The 24,388-nt window shown below is 51.6% G+C and overlaps 6 protein-coding genes across 6 annotated transcripts; 3 read left to right on the top strand and 3 right to left on the bottom strand.

Annotated features, from left to right (window-relative positions):
• Position 1: 1 nt before the first annotated feature.
• On the bottom strand, positions 2 to 2,150 carry Pmar_PMAR007629 (eukaryotic peptide chain release factor, putative; the record flags this gene model as incomplete). Its single annotated transcript, XM_002769172.1, has 14 exons — positions 2 to 199; positions 253 to 335; positions 380 to 488; positions 534 to 652; positions 705 to 768; positions 816 to 911; positions 967 to 1,064; positions 1,108 to 1,167; positions 1,219 to 1,344; positions 1,390 to 1,504; positions 1,552 to 1,671; positions 1,723 to 1,809; positions 1,850 to 1,922; positions 2,060 to 2,150. The coding sequence occupies 14 exons, from the start codon at positions 2,148 to 2,150 to the stop codon at positions 136 to 138; spliced, it is 1,305 nt and encodes a 434-aa protein (XP_002769218.1). The 3' UTR covers positions 2 to 135.
• Positions 2,151 to 2,891: 741 nt separating this feature from the next.
• On the top strand, positions 2,892 to 5,715 carry Pmar_PMAR007628 (hypothetical protein; the record flags this gene model as incomplete). The annotated part of the gene is made up of 1 exon (XM_002769171.1): positions 2,892 to 5,715. The coding sequence occupies one exon, from the start codon at positions 2,892 to 2,894 to the stop codon at positions 5,379 to 5,381; it is 2,490 nt and encodes an 829-aa protein (XP_002769217.1). The 3' UTR covers positions 5,382 to 5,715.
• A 326-nt stretch (positions 5,716 to 6,041) lies between these two features.
• Positions 6,042 to 8,305, top strand: Pmar_PMAR007627 (MYND finger protein, putative; the record flags this gene model as incomplete). Its single annotated transcript, XM_002769170.1, has 14 exons — positions 6,042 to 6,093; positions 6,197 to 6,361; positions 6,403 to 6,533; positions 6,576 to 6,632; positions 6,677 to 6,738; positions 6,778 to 6,883; positions 7,133 to 7,258; positions 7,305 to 7,418; positions 7,461 to 7,558; positions 7,605 to 7,693; positions 7,750 to 7,885; positions 7,929 to 8,076; positions 8,119 to 8,205; positions 8,249 to 8,305. 14 exons carry the CDS (start codon positions 6,042 to 6,044, stop codon positions 8,303 to 8,305), a joined length of 1,428 nt encoding a protein of 475 aa, XP_002769216.1.
• A 506-nt stretch (positions 8,306 to 8,811) lies between these two features.
• Positions 8,812 to 10,525, top strand: Pmar_PMAR007626 (Isocitrate lyase, putative; the record flags this gene model as incomplete). The annotated part of the gene is made up of 1 exon (XM_002769169.1): positions 8,812 to 10,525. One exon carries the CDS (start codon positions 8,812 to 8,814, stop codon positions 10,441 to 10,443), a length of 1,632 nt encoding a protein of 543 aa, XP_002769215.1. The 3' UTR covers positions 10,444 to 10,525.
• Positions 10,526 to 12,023: 1,498 nt separating this feature from the next.
• Positions 12,024 to 12,317, bottom strand: Pmar_PMAR007625 (hypothetical protein; the record flags this gene model as incomplete). Its single annotated transcript, XM_002769168.1, has 2 exons — positions 12,024 to 12,218; positions 12,262 to 12,317. Coding segments are annotated over 2 exons (251 nt in total), but the record flags the coding sequence as incomplete, so codon positions are not given.
• Positions 12,318 to 12,421: 104 nt separating this feature from the next.
• On the bottom strand, positions 12,422 to 21,814 carry Pmar_PMAR007624 (splicing endonuclease positive effector sen1, putative; the record flags this gene model as incomplete). The annotated part of the gene is made up of 21 exons (XM_002769167.1): positions 21,601 to 21,814; positions 21,447 to 21,551; positions 21,288 to 21,397; positions 21,063 to 21,237; positions 20,518 to 20,671; positions 20,322 to 20,467; positions 20,138 to 20,270; positions 19,950 to 20,090; positions 19,658 to 19,903; positions 19,500 to 19,613; positions 19,251 to 19,449; positions 19,004 to 19,198; positions 18,865 to 18,961; positions 18,751 to 18,822; positions 18,181 to 18,324; positions 17,969 to 18,137; positions 17,791 to 17,926; positions 13,992 to 17,744; positions 12,836 to 12,970; positions 12,610 to 12,780; positions 12,422 to 12,563 (listed from the first exon to the last, which is right to left on the bottom strand). The coding sequence occupies exons 1-21, from the start codon at positions 21,805 to 21,807 to the stop codon at positions 12,422 to 12,424; spliced, it is 6,744 nt and encodes a 2,247-aa protein (XP_002769213.1). The 5' UTR covers positions 21,808 to 21,814.
• Positions 21,815 to 24,388: the final 2,574 nt, after the last annotated feature.

The following is a 24,388-nucleotide window of genomic DNA, read 5'->3' as shown; positions in this document are numbered from 1 at the left end:
CAAGACAAGTAATACACAGTACTTAGGCTTCATCGTCATCCTCACCAGGGAGAGGTCGCTGACTGCAACAACGCCAATGGACCAGTCATCAACAGCTCGTTATACCGCAAATGGTGACGCTGATTACGACACTATTTACATGAAGTCATCATCAGAGTCACCCTCCCACTCTTCGAGGTCTTCCAGTTGAACAGAGTAACTGATCCCAATCAAAATCAACATCTTCTAAATTCCAGTGGGACCATCACTCACCGCAAGAGACCACCAATGCCCCCGAATCCCCGGACGAACTGTGCGCCCTCCTCACTCTTGTCGGTCACAAACTCCAATTTGGCCTAACCAAGGTCCATGATTGGACAGAAGTGTGGTATGGCATTACTCCGAAGTTCTTGTAGTTGTTGACCAACCACTCAGTGATGGGCATCTTCTCGATGACAATGAGCTCCACCCCAGTATCGGAATCGCGGAAATAACTCTCTTGTACTTCCCTGGAAGCGGCTCACATACTTCTAGTGCCAGACGAAGTGACTTACTGTTCAGGTGTGAGGTAGAGGACATCTTCAGTGTCGGTATGGGGGTTTCGAATATGATAACGATTGATGGCGAGGTTCTCGAATACGATGAGGGTCTCAACAGCGCCCATGTCCAAGCACTGTCATCAAAGACGTATTCACAAAGGCATCCCGACAATGCGCCCCTCCCACCTTGAGAGTGTCATCAATACCAAAACAGACCTTTCCCGTGTCCTGAGCAACCTCCTCGAAGTACCTAAGTCGGTACCAATTTCGGCATTTTCGCGTGGTCTGCCGCCGTACTTGGTGATGAGCTTCTTCTCCTGGATGAATTTGACGTTCTTCAAGGTGTCAGAGGCGAGCTCAATCGCTTGGTTGAAGCCGTTCTCTCCACCATAGCTGTTGGGCAAGCGTTCACAATGACGACATCATACCACCCTCATGGGAATATTACCTCACATCCACCACTTTAATGAGGATGGCGGCCAAACGGGGGTCGAAAAACTGCGAATTGGCCAAGTCGTTCTTGAACTCGGCAGATCCTGCCAAGACCTGCGACACGCACTCATTCGGACCAAGCCTTCAACTGGCGTACCAGGCCGGCAATGTTGGGTCTATCGTTGGTGATGAAGTGTTGAGTTAACAGCTCAGCAACCTATGGGAAGGAGGAGCTACACTATGGGTAGGAGGGAAATATATAGATTACCTTGGTAAGATAGTTATGTCGCTTCTCGAGCCTTAGTCGAGCGAAACGCATGGAGGACTGACCACCTCTTCCATGCTTCTTAGGAAGGTCCACCGAGAACTTGTAAAGTACCTCCCGGTTCGATCCCTGCATGCAGTACTTTTCAACCCCATTGGTGTCCATCCCTATTACCTGTACTGTACCATAGAGACTTCCATTACCATCCATAATGAGGAATCCAAACTTGTCATCAGACTCCAACAGTTGGTTCAGATCTTCTGTATGGAACTTATTATCACACAAATACCTGAGGCGTGGTATCTAAGCATCAGGGGCCAATCGAGGGCAACCTACAGCTTGGTGTTGATCGGCTTGAAAGGCTCGAAATCGATGGTAACTTGCTTCTCCTTGCCATCATCAGTGAGGACAGTACCGCAGTAGAGAACCAAACCTTTAGGAGGCGTCCTATTGTACCTAGGAGAGGCCTATCGTGGTGGCTACTACGTGGTGATGATGGCAACTTACAATTTGAGTCGCTGTTGAGTGGATGTAATCGCCGAAAGAACAGACAATCTGTTAACCCGGGACTTGATGTTGGACGCGGTACCGTACCTGTTGGACATTACGAGGCTGCCGAGGAAAATGGTAATACTCTTCTGCCAGCATCTTTGCCATTTGAGCAACCTGCGTTTTGGGAGGGATGATCAATGAGATCATCGAAGTACCTGTCCAACAGCTAGTGTTCGAGTGATAGTGATAGCGATAATAATAATAGTAGTAGTAGTAGTAGTAGTAGTAGTAGTATCAGTAGCAGTAGTAATAGTAGTAGTAATAGTGGTAGTAGTAGTAGTAGTAATAGTACCGTTCCCCCGGGCTGCCTCCAAACTCTTGATCAACCTCCGGATCTTCCATTGCTCAATAGCGGCTTCATTGGAATCCTCGGCAGAGCTCATTATACGTTGGGAGGAAGGAAGGAGGAGGAAAGTAGAATAACTGTTAACCCATGTAATACAGCTACTCCCAAATCCAGTTCTATCCTCCAGATACGTCTGACTGAGCATCTCCCAAACGCCAATGTCACTGACCTTATGAACATCCCACCAGGTTCGAGAGGGATGAAATGGCTTCGGTAGGCATGAAATCGATCACAATGGCGTAACAGAAAATAAAATTCTCTTCTGGAACTGGTGGGATTGGTCCTCCTTCTCGTGGTATGGCCCGCGTCCATAGTGGCTCAGTACCGGGCTTTGTCATCCTCTTATTGACTGTTGTTCACCCTACTCTCCAGTTACTACAACGTACAAGTGGTATTATAAAAAAGGTTAACGTTCACGTTTACTCCACCCGCCGTAGAGAACTCGATGTGATTTTACCCGATCTTGATGTCTGCGTGTCTATACTGCTACTTTCTCTCTAGCCATTCGTGATAAACCGGGACATAGTCCAGTGGAGTTAGTCATCGATTGTGTCAGCTATTACAGGATGTTCTATATGGTCGCGGGTTCGATCCCGGGGCTCGCATTTGCAAAATGCCGGTCTGTGTAGATCTCGAGGACTAGGCCGTCGTAGCTACACTGTCGTGGTATTGGGTAACGTTGCGGTGAGATTATGTTCCTCAAATCTGTGGGTGTTACTCAGTGAAACTGCAGTGTTATCTTGTCAGTTCCTCTAGTGCTAGTGGGAGTATTCCCAATATGAAGCCACGTTGGTATAACTGCAATGGGCACTGTCCTATAAAGTGCAACCCTTGGATCTACTGGATCCTCACTGCTGTGTCCGCTGCCATCTGCATTGTCGCCATCGTCTTTGCTATCTTGGTCAAGACCACCTATGAGGGTCAGTACACCAGCGGTGTTGATGGTATGCGCTTTATAGATAATACCTATCAGACAACTGACTGCTCTAATATGTTCGTGGGTGATGCTACTTGCCCTGGACTGGCCTATCAGGCCTGGCTCATGAACTCGACTGAGGCCAGAGATGAGTGTTTATCGTCGAAAACACCATCTAATGCTGCAACTGCGGCCTCATCTGGTTGGTGTGATGCTTCCAAAGACGGCTGTTCGAAGCCGGACATGTGCCTCAAGGGGATGCCCTATGACTTCTATGCCTTCAACGTTACTAACCCTGCCGAGGTCCTCAAGGATGGGGCCAAGCCCATTGTGCAGGAGCTACGCCCTATTCACGCTGCTCAGACTCAAGAGCGTATCGAGGCCTCGGTTGATGTCGGTAAGTGGAATAAGGAGGGTATTGCCCACTGGAATGAGACCAACACTTTCGTCTTTGCCGATAAGGATGAGACCAATCTTTTGCAGGAGAAGGTGGTCGTCCCCAACCTCGCTCTTCTGAGTACCGTCACTGAGATGGGCCAAACTGTGAACACTATGGACATGCTACAGATGCTTGGCACTTGTGGTACCTACCAACAGTTGGCTAACACGGTTATGGGTATGATGAAATTGGCCCCAGCTGTGATATCTAATCTTATTACAACTAAGTTCGGCAGTATAGAGGCTGCGATTGAGTCTCAGTATTTTGATGCTGGCCTGACCCGTATGCTGGATGATGGTGAGATAAATATGCAGGCTGTAGGTGCCAAGCTAGCTCCTCTGGCCAAGGGTATTGACGTTTCTAGTATGCTCCCACCGGCTAGTATGGCGATCGACTACTTCGCATATGCCTTTGGTTGTGTTGCAAAACAGGACGCTGATCATAGCTGTAAGTTTAACCCTGATAGCCAGGCCGATGTGGACCTCGAGAAGAAGATCCTCGGGACCTTCTCGGAAACTTCAAGAAATAAAATATTCAACTTCATGATGAAGACTAATTTCACGGATACTACCGGTGCTGTTGTCGCAATGAAGATGTTGGAGATGACTCTGAAACCATCTGAGATCGAGGCGTGGCATTCCCAATTAAACTATGCCGGCTCGTATGGGCTATCTAACTATGACGCTATGCGGTACACTCTCTTCCCTTACGCTGACCCAAGCAGCGCTGTCTATGATGCAGACTACGAGTACTATCCAAGGTTCATACGAATGACAGTGGCTCAGCTTCTGGGGTGGAATAATGAGGCTTTCAAGGATAAGTTCAGCGGTCAGGAAGTGTCGATGGGCGTTGCCAAACCTGTCGTTGATGGTGCTCCTACTGAGCAATATCGTAGTAGTAAGATACCTGGTTGGAAGGGCCTCAACTACTACAAGATGTATAATGGCCAGACTCAGAATTGTGCCTTCGACCGTGACTGTATGGCTCAGGACTCCTTCAAGAAGGATGGTACGTGTACAGCTGACGATGTGTGCACCCCTAACTACGCTGATGGTTGGGACGCTAAGTTCTTCCCTGGTACGCTGAACGGCAAGGGGACGGAGGAGTATCATAAGAAGGACGCCTCGGCCAGGTTGTTCGTGGGGCAAATCTTCTCAGCGGCAACGCTGAAGAACATCGAGACTGACGCCGATTGGGATGGTGCCAAGGTTGACAAATGGACACTCGCTGACATTGACTTTCGCAACGAAAATTGCGATGGTGCCAACCCTGATGATGCCCAGGGTATTGACTGTGATTCGCCTTATCTCAGCTTTAACCTCGGTTACTTCGCCTCGCCTGACCCAGCTTCTATTATGGTCCCGGTGTATGCCTCTCTCCCTCACTTCGACATCGTCAATGGATCCTCCTCGAGATCCCAGAACTACTACCCTGGTGACCGTGTGGACATCCTCTCTTGCAGTGGTGATCCTGATTGTGAAGGCGACCGTGACTTCCGCATCAACGTGTGGACTGAGCCTATCTCTGGTGCCTTTGTGAATGGACAACAAAAGCTGCAAATGAATGTGAGGTTCCCTCCTACGGCCAACGGTAAGACCGGCGAAATGACTCAAGACTGCCTCATACCAGCCTTCTGGCTCAACAAGCACCAAGAGGCGTTCCCCTTCCAGCTTGATACTGTCAAAGTGATGCAAGCAGCTCCGGGTATGTTCGATGGTCTTATGGGTGGTCTTATTGCTATTGCTATCATCTTCTTCATAGCAGCTCTAATCATTGGGTGGCTCGGATGGCAGAGACGGCGTCAAATTAAGTACGAGGAGAAGCAACTCCCCGAGAAAAGCTTTATCGATGAGGAAGCGTCCCATGCTTCAGAGAATGAGCCCCAAAATGAGCCCGCTAACATCACAGCTTAGTGTTGATGATATACACTATTCCGATGAGGAAATGTGGAGCTCCTTGTTGTTCTTTTGCCACCTGGTTGTCGCCTTACTACGGTAGTTATCCGTTCGAATCAGGTGTGCATCTTTTGACTTGCTAATCTGAGGTTATTAGGTTGCGACTTGTCGTCTTGGACAAGTCCTTCTGATAACTGTTACTTGTCTCCTGAAGCGCTCTACCTTTGAGTGCTCCCTTTTTCTGTAATAAATTATGCACTTCAAGAACCCAATGAGCTTTGAAGTGTCTTTCTGCCAGACTGGGACTAGTCGTAGGGCCAACTTGGCCCGCCGAGGATGTCGTGTGACTATACTGGTATCGGTCTGGGTTTCTTGTCACAAATACTTCCATTGAGCTACTCAACTCTTTTGCGTTCTGAGTCATTGCCAAGAACGACGACAGAGGTGATCGGCCATAGGGTCAAAGTATGAGATCAGTTGTGAACGTTTGATGCGGCTTTTCATAGCAAAGGAAGTCGGGACCTATCCTTGCTCGATTGGGTGATCGTAGTCGAGGATAAGGAAGGATTATGGGGGAATATCCTTTGCTCAATCACCGGCTATAGTACTGCTATGTATGGGCAATGGTAGTCTTTACTGAGCTCTTTGTAGGGAATCCATCTTGCTTCTGTCTTGCTAATGATCACTGAAGTTGGTGACTTCGCCTGTGAATCGGCCCTGATCGATGAAAGTCAATTTCCTCTGTCACAATGCGAAGCGGAACACTTGATAACTCATCTCCGCCTTGGTACTCGAGCTGTTGCATCATGTGGAATTCAAGGCATCGTTCTCAGGCCCGTCATCGTGGGCCTTGGAGAGCATAGGAAGCAGTGAGTGGTTGGAGAATCATGCGGTGTTAGAGAGGCTCAATAAGGAGGCTCATGCTCAAGCAGTAGACGGCACTGATGAGTTCATCAAAGATTCATTTGTGCGGGAAGATCGCATCAAAGATCTTATCGGTATGCTCAAAGATTGAAAGACAGGCCTGGTCATTACCTAGGTGAGCTTATTCTGATATGGACGTGGAAGACTCAAGCGTATCCTCTGATATCGTCAAGGCTAGCCAAGCTGTCATCATTGCGTAATTACGTTCCGTTGTATCACGAGGCTACAGTCATCAATCTACTCGAGGTCAGCAGTGAGAAGCTCTGGTCCTGTCACCATCACAGTCAGGTCTTCCTATTCCATCAAGATGGAGTCGAGGCTGCTGGAGATGCTACTGTGGACCTTGTAATCGTCACGGACCTCAGAGGTTGGTTGCTCATTGTGACCAGGTGGACTACTGTTCTTCGAAGCTAGCAGGACTCCTTGAGCTCCATGCGAAGCGGATCAAACAGTGGGACTCGCGGTCGGATGTTCGTGACGGCTCGCGTAGGTCTGTGCAGTTGGCCGAAGAGAGCTCGGAAGATCGCCGTCAACGCCTTATCGCCCAGACCGACCAGGAGGTTTTGGATACCCAATACGATGAGATAGAGTTCCAGGTCGGTGCTAGAGCGGTGAAAGCGCGCCTCTGTTACAGTGTTGAAATATATGCTTGCTTTACCTGAGTGATTTCGGCAGTTTCCTCACCAATTTAGGAGCTTAAATACGAATTTGGGTGGAAGAGTACAAGAAAACCAACCAGAATTTCACAAAATTTCCTCAGAATTTTCATGTTGTCACCGACACGTGTAGCTTCCTTCCCGTTGTTGACCATGTGCATATTTCCCCACACTGCCCTGTTGTTTCAGGTATGCATGTGCACTCTGTCAATCATCCGCTTCCTATGCGAGCACCGTGCTCACTGTCCCTTAACGCTTACTACCAGGCTTCTAGAGACGCATGATATCCTCATGACCTTGGTCCCTATACTAGAGGTACCATTTATACCTTGGCTCGACCATATGGAGCGTAGTGGCACAGGCAGCCCCGTGGATAAGGAAGACCTCTGATGGGCGGGTGGAGAAGTTCGAGGACAACAACTGGAAGCCCATGAGTGGGGATGCGACTGGGTCAGTGAAAATGCCCAAGGCCCAGGTGGGTTGCTCCTGTCCCTTCGTGAGTCATGGCTACTCTTAGGGTCAAGTGTGGCTGGCTATCTACCAGCTCCTTATGGACCCGGTCTGCCGGCAACAGTACTCCCTAGACTCGCAGTGTCGCGTGGACAATCTGCTGAGGTTACTCCCATCGTTACGGGGCATGTCCCTATGTCTTTCAATGTAGGCTGCGCAAGTATCTCAACGAGACAGTCTTCGAGCAGTTGCCGGTGCTGTCTGTGCTGTTGAGGGCTCTGGAGGAGCTCGCCATATCGGGTGCGTTTGAACACTCCTCGAGGGCTCGTAGACGTCGTTGGTCATATGAAGCACAGGGCGCATGGTCGCTGGGGTTGGTGATAGTAGCAATCCCTTTGGGGGTCTGTCGATGTCCTCGGGGGCCGCTAGTGCCTTCAGTGTCGAGCTTGTGGCCGAGATTATCGAAGGACTTAAATCGAAGTATCGAGGAAAGTGAGTCGCAAAAGCTACTGCCCTTTGATTAGCTCCGCTTTAGATGGAAGGAGGCTGCGGAGAATCAACTATCCGACTTGGAAGCTGCTGACAAGAAGGAAGGTCCCGGAGGGTTGAAGAAGCTCTCCAAAATGGTGTCGATACCTGACGAGTGGCGTTTGGCCATGGAGGAAAGCGGCGGTGAACTACAGGTAACGGACTGGTGCTGTCGTTGGAGTCATTGAGGAGCTCAGACACCCAAGTGTCCCGAGTGCGGTAAGGATGCAGACCAGCGTTGCACGCGTTGCAAACGGGAGTTCTACTGCTCTCGACAATGCCAGGTACAGCATGGGCCTTGACCGCCACACCGTTGTGATTGTTTAGGTCGCGCACTGGCGCATACATCGTGAGCACTGCCGGCTAATCCAGGCAGGGTCCTAGTCAGTGTACCCTTCCATGTCTAACATGCTTTTCTGTCTCTTCCCCTGCGTTGAGTTACATATCAAGTGACCTTTATGAGCTCGGAAGTTCAACGCTGCGCTTTATAATTCTCGATAGGAATGTCCGTGAGATATGCAAACTGCCTCTCTTCATTGGCGGCGTTCGACCCAACGCCATGCAACCACAACGTGTGTATGTGTGAATGCGCGTCGTACCAGTCACAATGCATAGTGCTGCACCACAAGAGACATCTTGCAAATTGAGATCTTGCCTAACTTCACTGGTTGAATAATCGGTGCGCCGCACGATTGCTGCTACTACGCGGCGTTGCCCTACCTCTCGCCTGTATAAACTAAGGTCCGAGGTTCAAATCCCAGTTGAGACACGTGTTCGCGTGCCGAAGTGGGCTATCGATCAGGGCGAGCGCAAGATTCTGCCGTGTGTACTGCGTGTGATTCGTTGTCACTTCTTCACCTAACTCAGGGACTTTTAACCCTTCCGGAATCATGTCTCGTATCCCTACATCAGTCGAGTCTGCTGAGTTCGCCTCTGACGTGGCTGAGATCAAGCAGTGGTGGCAATCCGAACGTTGGACCGGCAAGCGCCGCTTGTACTCGGCGGAGGATGTTGCTCGTCTTCGTGGTCAGAAGGCCGGCCGCACCAAGTACCCTGCTGATGCTATGAGCAAGAAGCTGTGGACGTCCTTCAAGGAAGCTCAACGGACTGGTGGTTTCCTTCCTACCTTCGGCGCCCTGGATCCTGTTCAAGTGACTCAGATGGCCAAGTACCTCAAGACCATCTATGTCTCAGGCTGGCAAAGCTCCTCAACGGCCTCCACTTCTAACGAGCCAGGCCCTGACTTTGCCGACTATCCCTATAACACCGTCCCGAACAAAGTTGACCAACTTTTCCGTGCTCAAGTGTTCCACGACCAGAAGCAGCATCAGGAGAGGTTTGGTATGACTGAGGCCGAACGCCAGGCTACTCCGGCTGTTGATCACTTCGCCCCCATCATTGCTGATGGTGATACTGGTCACGGTGGTTTGACTGCAGTGATGAAGCTTATGAAGATGATGGTGGAGCGTGGTGCAGCTGGTGTCCATCTCGAGGACCAGAAGCCTGGCACCAAGAAGTGCGGTCATATGGGCGGCAAAGTGCTCGTCTCTACTAGAGAACACATTGACCGTCTCGTGGCCGCTCGGTTGATGACCGACGTTCTCGGTGTTGAGACTATTATAGTTGCTCGTACCGATGCTGAAGCTGCTACGCTGTTGGACACTAACATCGACTCTAGAGATCACAGCTTTATTGTTGGTGCCTCTAACCCGAACGTGAAGGAATCTCTACAGGGAAAGGTCGACGCGGCTGTCCATCGTGGAGCATCTGCCGAGGAGATTAGCAAGCTTGAGACCGATTGGGTTATGAACGCCCAGCTGACCACCTTTCCTGATCTCGTCTCGAGCAAGTTGAAGGCCATGGGCAAGTCTGTGACCGAATGGGAGGAGAAGAGTATGTTCATGGGCATCGATGAGATGCGTGCTGAGGCTAAGAGGTTGCTCGGTACGGTTCCCTTCTGGTGCTGGGATCTCCCTCGTACTAGGGAGGGGTATTATCGCATCAAATGCGGCACTCGTATGTGCATTAGCCGTGGTATAGCATTCGCGCCCTACTGCGATGTTCTCTGGATGGAGTCCAAGAAGCCCGTCTACTCTCAATGTTTCGATTTTGCAACCGCTGTCAAAAAGGTGCATGGTGATAAGATTCTTCTCGGCTATAACTTGTCTCCAAGTTTCAACTGGGATGCTGCTGGTATGACGGACTCCCAGATAGCTTCATTCCAGAAGGATATCGGGAAGCTGGGCTATGTGTGGCAGTTTATCACATTGGCGGGCTTTCATCTGTCCGGGTTGCATAGCGACGTCTTCGCCAAGAACTATGCCAAGGAGAACATGCTCGCCTATGTTAGAGATGTGCAGAGGGCCGAGCGTGCCAACAAGGTGGAGCTGCTGACGCATCAGAGGTGGAGTGGTGCTGACTTCATGGACGCTATGGTCGGCCTGGCTACTGGTGGATCTACCTCCACTGCCAGTCAAGGGTCTGAATCGACTGAGAGGCAGTTCGGTAAGTCCAAGATGTGACTTGCAGTGACACGGTCGATTTGTTGAAAGTTTTTATCATTATTAATAACAATAGGATCTCAGTTGTAAGTGCGTCTCTTCACATTCACAGATTTGTGTTCAACCAGTTGATTGAGATAGTGAAGGAAAGCTCTTGCAGTTGGGGATGAGTACCCGAGGTAGAGCATGTGGACAATCCTGATGGAAAACTCTGCTGGCGGTAAATAATTCTGATAGAAAATTTCTATCAGAAATATCATCTCTTTGGTATTCCACAAGTGTCTATACAGAATTATTCCTTCCTCAAGGTGATGAATCAGCTGGAGTGAATAATTTGTTCCGTGAGGAAATTCGATTTCGCAGGAGAGGAAGAGGTTCACCTTATTTTCCCGTTCAGCCGCTGTGTGTCTGAGTTCAATGTCCAATGCCAACGGCACGGCGTACTTAGACTTAGCCACCGTAACACAATAAAACCCTTGAGCACAGAAAAGTTACAACTTGGACGGACATCAATCGTTTTTGACCTTCCAATTGCCAATTTCAACCCATTTAGTCGTCTTGTGTATGCCGTGACAGAGTAGACGCGAGTCGGGCAGAGGCCCACTACCACCCATGTGGTGAGTGTGCAGAACCTTAACATGAAGTACTGTGTTACAAAGAATGGAGGAACCGACCTCTTTAGTAGCAATGAGTTGCCGGAGGGCGACGTGAATGGGAGACCAGCCCGCGAATCTCGTAGACGCCATCCCGGTGGTCGAACTCATGATGCACACAAGGTCATCATTCACAAGGTCGGCCACCAACTTCCTCCTCGATGGATGGAGCAGATCACGGAGCGGACTCTAAGGATCAGAAGGGCAACTGCCACAGGTTCTGAGCGATTGCTCACCTCGTTCATGTGTTTGTATGCAAGCAACGATGAAACCTCACGGAGAGCTTCGAGGCTCCTGGTTGAATCCGGACTGTTGCAAGACAAAATACGCTTCCGAATGGGCGCAAGATTTTTATGCATCCACGCCACCGTCTATGGGGGAAACGTGGAACTCGCGACTCTCAAACGTACCACACCTCCGAAGCGCTGAGCTCTTCCCTTCTGATCAATTCTATGAAGCACTGTGTCAATAGTAGAACGTAACCAAAGAGAGGCGGGTTGTGCTGAAGAATGAGCCTCTGGTCGAAATGAAGACGAGGGAGATTTACAGTGGGATATTCCGGCGCCCTTTTTTCTATCATAATAAGCGCAGAGGAGATGTCGCCCTGGACGATGGCTTCTTTAATTCCTATACAAGAATGGATGGTGTTCGTCGCCCTTCGACTGGACCTAAACCCTACTTGATCGGTCCTCCACATGCCTGGCCATTTCGCTTTCGCGATCCCGGGACCATGCAAACTGTTTCAAGTTGGTCATAGAGCCTACAGTAGGTATCACTTGCTCAGCAACAGGAGCACTCACTGCAACGTACCATTAGCATGACCGTTGGACTGCGTTCCCGCGACGGCGATTTGGCGCTCTGGCTCGAACCGTCAACTCGTGGGGAGCGGTTCTGTGGAGTCTCGATTTCTTTATCAAACCTGGAAGGGCTGGCGCGAATACTGTGGACAGCTCGTGGTGTACTTTTCAAGTGTCCTGTGATAACCTCGTGCCAGTAGAAATGCTCGGACCATGCCATCGCATTGAGTGATCTTTTCAGTGAGCGGCCTGGTGACCTCGTCCGCATACGATTCTACAGCTTCCCGTTGTCTATCCAGAGTTTCCGCTTGGAAGCGATGAAAGTCAAAAACGAACGGTTTGTTCCCTGAACGCCATCCTCGGGGGTAGAGTCACAAGGAGGTGCTCACCGAAGTTGACCATCACTTTAGCGGCCGGCGAATGGAGACTTACAGTTGGATAAAACCTCATGGGAGGCGACGACCGCGGTAGCCTACCACCCACAGGAGCCAAGAGCTTGCTGTTCCTGCTCCAAGACTCTAGACTGTGCGATGTCACGGGTGATCAAACTTACTTGGTATATCGAATAACACCGAGAGCGTAGTCAACAAGGCAGCCCACGGTGTCCCCTTTAGCGAAAGTCGGGCCGAAACTGTCCCCGCTCGTGCTGTTCGAGTACCGTCGACCATCATCCCCTCGATAGCCGAAGGAACTGTGGTGCACAATGATAAACACGAGGCGATGGGGTTGACACCTACTGTATCTCCCATCCAGGCTGACGGTTGAGCAGGAAGCCGCTGGTGGTGAGCCCGATGGTGATGGCCCCTACCGTACCCGTGTCCAAGATGGTCATCTCGAAATAGTAGGCTGAGGTCCCCAAGGGCACTGGACAGTCAGCCTGGACGGCAGCAACATCCGCATGTGATGCCCTGCCGAAGAGAGACCATACACGACATCCTCCTCCTCCTCGACTGGCGTGGTTACCGGCCTATGTAGGTCGCCGTCAAACCGTCAAAGCTGAGCTCCACCAACTGGCAAGGACTCTCATCAGCGATGCCGAGGCTGAGACTGCTCGGCCGCTTTTCTGAGGCATCGGACCGCGTGCCGATGAGGACGTACCTACACGCAGCATCGACGAGACGCTAACTGGGGTCGGATACTCCATTTCCCTGTCCCCTTCGGTCGCTGTAATGGTGGTCATCCAGAGACGATTGATTCAGAAAAATTACTGCTTCAGGTGAACGAGAAATCTGCGTGCCGCCGCACAATACAATGAGATCAACTTCCCATACAGCGCAGTGCGAAGATAGAGAACAACAATTCCAAGGAGTTCATCGCCCGACCAGTTCCTGTCAACACAACAACGACAACTATCAGATACGGATATCACTTTCTGCGGATGAACGGTTGAAGCATGCACTGAGTGTGAAGGTGGACATCCAAGGAGTACATCATTCTCCGCCCGAGTGATCAACCTGGTACACTCCGACATCACGTCGAGTGGGCGCTGTAGAGAAAAGCAACAAGCTGCTGAGCACTGAGCGGTGGGAAGGAGGGCAGTCATCTCCACGGCTATCTGAAAACAGCGATTATGACCATCTACAACCCTTCGGGATCAACCCAAGGGCTTAGTCCAGAGTCTGCTGTATACGTAACTCCTGATGAACGTCGAGACTGCGAAGCTGATGATTTCACTGGTGGCCGAATCTCGCAAGCAGTTTATCTACTGGGTAGCCAAAAGTAAGGAATCGAAATCGGCCCCTGACCTCCTCTCGATTAGTGATGGAAGTGGAATCATTATGGTCGTCGAGACCTCCTCATGCGGGCTCATCAAGGCTCAATTGCAACCTCGGCGCACATTCTCAAACCTACTCTCGTTACTGATGACCAGATGGGAGGTTACTCGTATCCTCTTGAGAGTAGAGGCATCGACCAATCACAGCAGTCAAGCAGGAAAAGCACCTTTACTGCTGCCAATGCCGTTGAGGGGGTAACCACCAAGTCGCCTGCCCCCCCCCCCCCCACTAACAACACAACGACGGTAACGCACTTAGAGAAACACTAAATGATCGAACATAGTAATAGTACATTGGAAGAGTAATAACAATTATGATTACTTTCATATACTACTCAGTAGTACTGCTTCAGCCGCGGCCTCTTAGGTGGGGCTGCATGGATGACGGTAGAGCTTGGAGAAGCCCCAGGGATAGGCTCCCTCAGAAGGGTACGTAGGTGTATAGGAGAAAGCCTTGATGCGTCACGAATAACATTGGTATTCTGGCAGTGCTGCACCAAGTCCCTCCACTCAGTGGAACCACTACTCAGCCGTTGAGAGTCACCAACGATCCATAGTGCCCTCTTAGCTCGCGTAATACTAACGTTCAAACGCCGCATGTCCGCAACAAATCCGATGCCACTGCTAGCACTACTACGCACCGTAGACACCACTATGACGTCCTTCTCCCGGCCTTGGAAAGAGTCTACCGTACCAACCTCAAGCCACTCATCACTCAACGACCCGTAGCTGAGATTCCTTTTCAGTAGAGCCACTTGCTGCTTATACGGGGATATGACTCCCAGACCGTCAGGCAACAGAGTCTTAGCCTTGTCCCCAAGAGCTGATATGAGCTCCTGCAGTAGTCGGCCAATGAAGAGTGCCTCGGCAGGGTTACTCCGCCCAACTCCTCGACGGACCTCCTCTGAGTCGGGCAGGTCAAAGAAGGTCATAGGGCCCGGCATGTGAGGGGCGAAGGGCGGCCTGGAGAGGACACTATTAGAGGGTACCAAGGCTCCATGGTAGAAGTGCTTGGACGGGAACGCTGCTATCGCTGGATGCATACGATACTGCGTGGTCAGCATAACGTGATGCGGCCAAGACGCCTCCTGTAGCTTCTGGAAAAGACTTCTCTCCAAGTTGTACTCCAACGAGGCCCTCATAGAGAGGACAGTGGCAGGCAGCTGCTGAGGGTCACCCACGAGAATCAGTCGCTGGGGATCGAACCGGAGTGGTATTAGACTCGCCACCTCATGAGCTTGTGCGGCCTCATCGATCAGACACACCTCCGCCCTACCCACTGGGAGGTTCCTCGTCACTGAAGAACTACCGTAGCTATTCAGTGTACCAAAAAGGACATCAGCTCCCCTCAGGTATCTAGACTGAATTGCATCACGTCCCTGCCGCATAGTATTCTTATACACATCCCGTGCCTTATGAAGGGCCTCTACCAGTCCCCTCCTCTTCGCTCGCAGGCTATCCACAACAGCCTTCTGATCAGCCGCCTCCTGTATTTGAACATCCAGCGCCTTGATAGCAGCATACCGCTCATCCCGAGACTTCACATAGTCATCATTTCGAAGTGTCTCCTGTTGCTTGAAGGCCTCGGACACCATAGCGTCCAAACATATACCCTTCACTGCCTCATGGGTCACCCTGCTGCTGTTGCCGATTCTAATAAATTTGTAGTTCTGCCCGCCAGTGGCGTTCAACAGCCTAGCAGCAATTTCATCGACAGCGGCGTTCGAGGGGGCGCTCACTAGGATCGGGAACTTCCGTCGAGTCTGCCTCCTGAGGAGCTCCTGCAGTATAGCCACTACCACCCTAGTTTTACCAGTGCCCGGAGGACCCTGTAGGAGTACAGCCCGTTTAGAAGCGTCACAGGCGTAAGCCAATGCCTTGCTCTGACCCTCGTTAAGTGCATATGAAGTCGACGGCGTAAGGAGGTACTCACTACTGCCCTCCTGAGCTTCAGCAGCTGCGGCCTTCGCGGGGTTCAATACGATAGGGAGGAGCTTCCGAGCCGAGTCGATACTCCACAAGGCCTCCCATTCCCTGCTCACAGCCAGAATACTGTGGACAACAACAGCAACACTCTCCCGTCCCTGGATGCTCTCTTGAGGTGAAAGGCCGAGAGGGCAGGCCGGCCCCACTGGCATGCACCGTAGCACCACTTTACCCTTATCAGCCTTCGACCCCGAATAGTTCAGAGCGTCCTTAGTCCCCTCACAGACGCCCATGATAATGCCGTTCTGACTAGCCGCCTCCATGCTCATACACTCATTCACAGGTACACCCCTACAGAGCTCGGACAGGAAAGGGCTGTCGGCGCTGCACAGTAGAAGTACATCTCCTTGAGTAACCGTCTCCGTATCGAAATCAGCCGGTTTGATGACAAGCTCATACCATTCGTTGCCCCTCCTAGCAGACCTCAGTACTGTGACGTGTATCATAGTGCTCGACCCAGGGGTAGTGAGAGATTGACGCAGACCCTCCTGACACTCCAGCCACATCGGCCGCTTGAATGCCTCCCTATACGCCTTAGGGGAGGTGAAGACCTTATCGCCATTCGTAGCGCCGACACCATCAATCTTATCCTCCTGTCCCTGCACCTGGCCAAAGGGCTGCTGACTCAACACCAGCTTGTACAGAGCATCCAAAGGGGCCTCCACTGCCTTACTGGTGTCAGGGGCGCCCTGGCCCTCCTCTCGTCGCACCGCAGCGCTACCCATACCACCCTTAGATGCCAACATGCTCGACTTGAACATCATACTACCGCCGCCACCCCTTCGTACCTCCCCTTTATAACCTGCCATAGGGTTGTCCCCTTCCTCCAGTTCCAAATCAGAGCTGCTAGGGGAGCCCGTGTCTGTGGTCTCCTCCCCCCGAGAAGGCTGATCCTGCCGTGCCTCGTCCTGCAGCGATCCACCAGCAGCAGCGACTTCGAGACACTCACAAGTCGAGTCCAGCAGCCTAGACACGTGCTCGTCCAAACCCTCCAAACCTCCCGAGTCCATCATAGATCGAATTGATGCCAATAGCAGGGAGCAGTCCATCCCTCCACTGCTCATCATCCCAGCGCCAGGCATACGACGTAGAGTGTGAGCCATACAGGACATCCACGACCATTGTAACTGCGTCATGGGCGACACATGCGTAAGCTGCTGGATGATCCCCTGAGCCAGACCCTGGAAGGCTTGCCTTACTACCACCAAGTGATATCGTATACACGACGGTGATACGTTGAGGAGCCACTTCAGAGCCTCTACAGAGACCTTATCAGCCTTGTTCTGGGCCACAAAATCGGCCACTCCTCGAGCCATAGCCTCCCCCCTAGGCTTGTCCTCAGCTAACAGCTTATGCACTACAGTGAGCAGTGGTAGACGCTGACCCGAATGGGTATCCTCCTCCAAGATCGACAGCAATACCACTCCCATTTCATCTCGCATGTAGGGGAATTGGATTAGGAAGAACCATACAGGCCACAGAGCTCCCGACTCTGCACCCGATGAAAAAAGGATGCGTATCGGCAGACCATCGGGACGGACGCAGTCCGGCTTCTGACAGACCACCGCCAGTAGGGTAGCTGCATGCATTGGGTTAGCAGCAACATCAGCCCATACCTTCTCCCCTACAAATCCCTCCCCTTGTGGGGACAACAGACACGTTATAGCCAATTGCAGCTTGAGCCTCTGCAAAGGGTCGTCCTCTGACGCCGACGGTGGGGTACCATTGATCAGCCAGTTCTCCCAAGGGGACCATACCTCCCGACACAGCGCCACCCCACGGAGCTCGAACAACGCGCATTCGACCAACTCCGTGGCCCACTGCGCCTCCTTCCTCTTAATCAGGCCCCACAGCTGGGAGTGCATGTGCTTCCTCACCATACCAGGTTGATTGAGTATCCTAGCTGCCATCTTCAGCATGTCCCTCTGGTGCATGGCTGCCCTCAAGGCCTCAACGATGGGCTGTGAGTCGAACAGTCCTCTCGAAGGCTTGCATGACTTGTCCACCAGACACTCCGCGAGAGCCGCCGCCCGAGCGCTCTCGCTCTTAGACGCAAAGCAGTCGCTAATTCGTCGATTGTCGTGTTCGGCCAGGATGCTACGGGCGTCAGGTCTAACAATGGTGACAATGGACGACGACCCCACAGCCGCCACCCTACAGAGCCTCTATCTCCGACAACACGTTACTCCTCAATACTGTGTAAACAGCCGCACAGTCCACGCAGCCACCGAATTTAAAACACTTGGTATACAGCTCGTCCAAAAACTCAAAGTCCGCCGCCGCTTCTGGCATCCCTAAGTAGCACTAGTCTCCTCAACCATCCCTGTTCGTCTTACCCTCCTTCTCAAGGTCCACCACCATCAGCCGCATGTATTGTTTCACAAGATGCTGCCGGCCACATAATGGAGACTCAGAGCAGGCCCAGTGGAAAACGTCTCCAGGCTTGACAGTCTCGATCTCGCACAGCGACATGATGAGCAGCGACAACGTGTAGGATATCTCCGACTAACAAGAACAACGTATGGCAAACCAAGGGAGACGGTACTACTTCAGCCAAGTTGGCCGCTAGGCTCTTGCTGCCTGTGGTCGTCGAGTCATCCGCTGTAGGAGGAGGACCCTCAGCTGCTGTAGACCTACGGGACTTATGAGCGGTGGCGGCCATAAACGAGTAGGGAGAGCCTGCACGACTAAGCTGAGAGGAAGAGAGCTACTACTAGAGTATAAACCACTTGAGTGCTGATGGACAAGAAACAGCAGCCCCTAGGCTGGTCCCCAGGCTAGGGGGTAGTGGACACTGCCAACACTAACAATACCCTCATCATAGCAGTGAAGTCACTTAAATGAAACCAGAAGGCGCCGTCGGTCGATGCCCCTAAGGAGCCTAAAGACCTGACGCAAGTTCACTAAAACACCTTTGTTAAAACGGGTATGGGCGAGCGCTCTTTCACCGGCGACAATTACAAAAGCGCTCGCCCGAAAATGACGCAGACGCGCTAACAACGCAAACTCATACTAATACCGACGTGAAACACACAGGAAACAACACTCCCATTGGATGCACATCATCATCATGCTACTAGTATTATTATCGCCAGTCCGTGGAGCGGAGGTAGCGTACCACTGGCCGCCTCTTGTCCTTCTTACGACGATGCAGTCGTCGCACCCACAGACCCCTCGTATCACATAGGACCTACCAATCAACTCCCTCACACTCCAAGACCACTGACCTCACCTGAGGCCGTTCAGCTTCTGCCGTGTAGCGGTCGATGACCTCCTTCCTCTTAGTAGTCGTCCTGTCCATCCAAGACAGACCATCTACGACGTGATACCTAACCCAAGACCCTATCCGACCTCATGCAGGGCCTCCTCACATCATCGGAGGCTCCATCAACTCTGCGATCCTCTTCCGTAAGGCCCGCCCTACAGGGCTTATCTCTGGACAGTCGATATCCAATACGTACCCCTCCCCATAATGGAACACTGGTAGCTCTAACAATTCGACCAGTTCCGAAGAAGCATCAGGAAGCGTTAGCCGCAACACCCCCGGAGTTCTATTCTCGATATACCTACACATAAGGGCCTACAGGACACCAACCGTCCATACCACTCCTCCGCTACTTCGTAACATCCATCGCGACTCGACTCTCGTTCATCCATCGAATTTGCTCTTCCTTCGCCCACTGTAATCCCTTCCTATGATTCCTAACATATTCCTCGTCCATCTCTTTCCTCTTCTGCACTCGGACCATAGGCTCCTTAACGTCCACTAAGCTCACCATAGGGCTTCCTGTCAGCGCTAAGTAATGTAGCGTCTCGGCTGAACACACAACAGCACTTCCCCTCAAAGCCAACACCACTGGCTCCTACCAAAGTGCGTCCACACCCTCAAGGAGTCAGCATAGGAGCCCGCCAGATTAGCCGGCTTACCTCCCCTACACCGACCACACACCAACGACACATCCACCAAGCTTCGCAGTAGCACTGAAGTACAGACCATACAGTTTGCCATCTTCTCTTAGTATTACACTCCTTCCCATCCTCCAGGCCCGTGAGCTCCCAAGGCCGCTGAGTGAGCGTTTGCTTGACCCCTTGGGGCGAGGGCAAGTGCAGTCCACCGACACAAACAGCCCATAACGCCGTCGAGGCACCAGTAAGCTTCAACCCTCCACTTTTCAAATCAGACAAGACGTTCTTCAAGATTGCCGCTACGATGAACTCCTTACAAGGGAAAGCCGAGTTCCTAGGCTGAGGCTCCCCCACAATATCGGGCTCTACCAAGCACCAATCACCCGTCCCACGTAGAGGAGACGATACTACCTCCTTTGCGGCCCAAGTTCTGGGTGGTCGTACTAAGGCCACCGCCAACCATAGCACTAAGTGCATCAGGGCCCATACCAGGCAAGCTGGCTCTATACGACAACACGTTGTAGATAGTCTTACAACTCTTATTCCAAGCACCTGCGGGTGACGTAATCGAACAACTACCACCGTAAGGGCCACCCCACCAAGTCTCCCTAAGGCCCCGATAGCAGGGCCTACAGGACTCAGCCATGGCTCTCGCAAGAGGCGTAACTTCGCAACATAGACCAGGTCGCTCATACCAGTCATCGGTGGTAGGCCTCCACAAGCCTCTAGTACCTAGCCCCAAAGGACGACCGCCTACCCCTCAGCTCTATGCCTTCGATTCACCAAAACTGCATTTTCATGACTGATATCAGCAGCGTTGTTCCTAGCCAGCTGAACCGCCTCCTTGATCTTCCTCCGAGTCTCCCTATCGTTCATCTTACTCGTCAGGGTCTGCGTTGACCACCACCTCAGCAGCCACACGAGCGAGCCTACAAACGGCGGCCATCCTATGTCAGACCACCATGTCGGACATTCTCACTAACGTCCTCCTCCAAGGACCCCGCCCCTCCTGTCCGCAATAGTTCAGTCGAGGTGGCGTCGATGAACTCAACTACTGCTGCTGACGTACAGCCCGGGTACTCTACCAGGTAAGCACAGAGCCGACCGAGATACCGAGATGGAGTTGCGAAGTCCTGAAAGGTCCATCCGGCCAGCATATGGAAGAGGAAACAGAGGAGAAGCACTTCATCACTAGGCCGACATTCAATGCGAGTCTCAGTTCATCGGGCATTCCAGTTGAGACTATAACGGACCAGCGTAGGAATATATGTTAGATTTCCTCACCTGAACTGAGGAGTCTCCGCACTAGGTTTACAAGTTTCACACACGAATAAGAGAATAACTGTACATAAAATCAATAACAATGTTGTTGACAATGTGCATATTTCCCACATTGACGAGCAGTCCTAGGCTTAGATTCGCATCCTATTTGGTCAATTCAAAAACAGCATTGCTCTAGATATTCGAATCCTACTTCGCCTCCCCAACCTATCACGAGCGAGTCGCTCATCGTGATGGTGCTACCCGTCTCTCTTCGATGAATATCTTTACCAGTTTCCTTCCAAGACCCTCTGCCGCCTGGCGCAGATCAGAATACTCAGGGGCCCACTGCCCAACACTTCTCAGTGTACTCAATAGCACTGATATCAGCCTCTTTGAGGCCTGCACACTGGTCTCCTCCAGCCGCTGCAAGATAGCTCTGATCAGTAACAACACATTGTCTTAACCCCAAAGGGTGGACATTCCTACCCAAGGACAGGCGCAAGCTCCTTCTTGTTCTCCCAACTATGGACGAACCGCTCCACCATACGGAAGACCACGACACAGTCATGAGGCTGAAGGCTCTTTATGGCATCTTCCTGGCAGGTCGAAGAACTCAACGAATGGCGAGTTATGGAGATTACTTACCGTTTCCAATCTCTCTTTCAAAAACTGCACTACGAGGAACTCCTCAGGATACCCCTCAGGACCCAGAAACGTCCAGAGATCGCCTTCCAGCGCCGACATATCAATCTAACAGATGTTCATGAAGGTGTGGTATGGCGAACAGGAATCTCATCACCTGGGACGGAGGGAAGATACAGTGCGGGGGTGTCAGCGCCTCGGATACCGCTTCGGCCTTTTCAGCTTCCTCTCCCTCTATAGGCTCAGAAGCAGATGCCTCCTCGGCCGTCGCAAGAGCAGAAAGACACCTCCGTAAGGTGGCAGGTAGTCTTTGAGGACCCGACCGGATCGTCCTAACCAGGCTAAGTGGTCGATGTTGAAGCATGATAAAAAATCCTCGTGAAAAGGCGTTCCGAACCTACGCCGTGGGCTTACCAAAAATGATCAAAAACTCGGCGTGCGCGGGCAGCATCAGCGCAAGATAAACCGCGCACGGCCAAAAAATGACTAGGTTAGGTTTTAGTAAGAGAGGTTCAAATGCCAACTGTTGAGCGCTGGTGATGCAACGAGCATCGGAACACGTCACTGTTACAACCATGGGGCGTTCCTGTGATTTTAGCATGGCAGCGATGATACAAGAGGCAACTTATTACTGCCTAGTTTTTACAACTATGCAGCGCCGACTACTTGTATGCCCTAGCTTCCTCTGGATCGGTTTGTCCACTATCCAACCGGAAACCAACTTGCGAATGGCGAGTGGTGGTATGAACCTTTACTCAGGGGACAGAGGCATCGACTACGGTGAGATTTCTGCGATAACTTCAAGTTGCCGAGCCTCTCTTGACTGAGCATAGTAACGTCCAGAAATCGCTTAGGAGTACGTGTGGCACATTTTCAATTGCCTCTACTAGCACTCAAATGCATGACTGAGCTGACAGGTCTCGATTCTGGCTCTCTTGATGAACACTCCGAGTACACCATGACGTCCTTTGATAAACAAGGCGGTAGAGTCGCCCTGCTCCCATCGACAGGCCATGTGCACAGTAGAAGTCACAGATCCTTAAAAGGTGTGAATAAGCGTGAAGGCCTATTGCGAGTTATTTCGTCGAGTCAGATGTGTCTGCATCTCTTGCTGTTGAGCTGTGCCAACCTTGGGTTACTGCCAAGCTGACCAAATGTCTAACGATCAAGGGGGCTGATGCAAAGAGAGAAAAGGCACATCACGAGTTGTAAGCATCCGAAGTAGAAGCACCTAGAGCTTGCCTCTGCCGAGCGACCGCTAATGGGAGGTTTCCTGACGCGAACTGTCATATGGACTTCTCATGAGCGAATGCTTGTGGTCCACAGAGACTGCACGACAGATGGTAGTGGAGCCGTTCTCAGTTTCTTCCCATTGGGACCAACCTTTTCCCACGCGATCAAGTCGGGCAAAGGATGTCCTCTCCCCGAGCCCTTCATGTGAGCCTATACCACGTCTACGCGTTGCTATTCACTGGGGTACTGTCGAGCTTGTGAGGTACATGGAGAGAAATAATTCCATTTGCTGTTTTGGTGATGATCCTGACGTGTGGCCTAATGTCTGCCCCAGACTTACAGAGGAACAACGACGGAAGGCCGCAGAAAAGTACCCTCTCGGATCACAGACTTCGTCACAACTTTGTTAACTCGTCTCCACTCTCTCGGCGCTTTCAGATATAAAGGTTTCAGAGTGGCAGTACACCAGTTCGCTACTGTAGGTAGCCTGTCCACTCCTCGAAATGGCATTTCATATGAATCACATTAACAACTCCCGTTATCGTCACGATCATCCTTCGTAGAAAGTCTCACAGTCACCTCTCACGAGAGTGCTACATTACGTTATCACCTTTTCTCTGGATAAATCCCTATTAGCGCTGGCATGTATCAGATGGGTCGGTGATATAAACACTAGGCATCGCAGAAAGTGAAGACATATTCGGGCGATGCTCCCTCCCAGGTGAAGCTCGTCCCTGTTGGTGACGTAAAGGGGCATGCCCCAACAGAGTTACCAATCACATTCGAGTCGCCCCGAGCAGTTCCAAGCGATACTGTGATGCCGCCGCAGCACAGCCCGCTTGAACGAACTAATGCCCGACCGGATGGAGAAGGCTTAGCTCGTGTGAATACGTTGGGAGCGCGGGCCCTCCCCAAGACCAGGGACCGCCTACACACAGTGTGAGGGTTGCCTCTTCAGCTGAGGGCATTACAGCGTGTCAATGATCACAGATATAGAGTGGGCCCCCCAGTTGGGTATCGTGGGGGTGTGCGTACTGTTGTACCTCGCTGGACAGTGGGCTTAGCTGTTACCCTATTAGTGCTGAGCCTCACAGTAATGCTGAACATGAGAAGACTGTAACGCCATATTCTCCGTACCATACTGCCTTCTCTTTCTCGCTAGGCAACTCGAGAGAGACCTCGCTGAGAAGAGCAGTGCGTACGAGCAGGCCCACTTCATCGACGGTGAGGCAGCCAGCACTAGGCGGAGCTTCTCAGAGTACAGTAGCCGTGGTATGGACAGCGCATCAAGTAGCTACTCTAGCTCCTCGGCCAGTAGCGCAGGGTCGATGAAGGCGTACAATACGGTGAGTTGTGATACATGAAGAATGCGAGTGGGGAAACTGATGATTTCAGTTCACCAGGCAGAGCAGTGCCGGACTCGTGCCTCAACTATCTGGCGGGCCCTTCGCACCAGAAGTGCGACCTCAGGTGTCTGCCATCGATGGCCTTGTCCCAGACGCTGTAGATGCTGAGGAAGATCAGCTACCCGATGAGGACCCTCTCGATACAATACTATCATAGCCAGTTGCTTCACAGTAGCTCAGAGCTTCCAGAAGTATGAACCTCAGTGTTGCAACGTAGTCCTTCAGAAATGTATTCTACGTAGTCTCAAGATAACCCTCACGACTCGTGAGTCACGAGTCTCCGGAGGGTGTAACTTGGTCAGGGAG

This window comes from Perkinsus marinus (assembly GCF_000006405.1).
Source record: "Perkinsus marinus ATCC 50983 genomic scaffold scf_1104296966226, whole genome shotgun sequence".
Lineage (NCBI taxonomy): Eukaryota > Perkinsozoa > Perkinsida > Perkinsidae > Perkinsus > Perkinsus marinus.
This window is presented reverse-complemented; position numbering and strand designations above follow the sequence as displayed.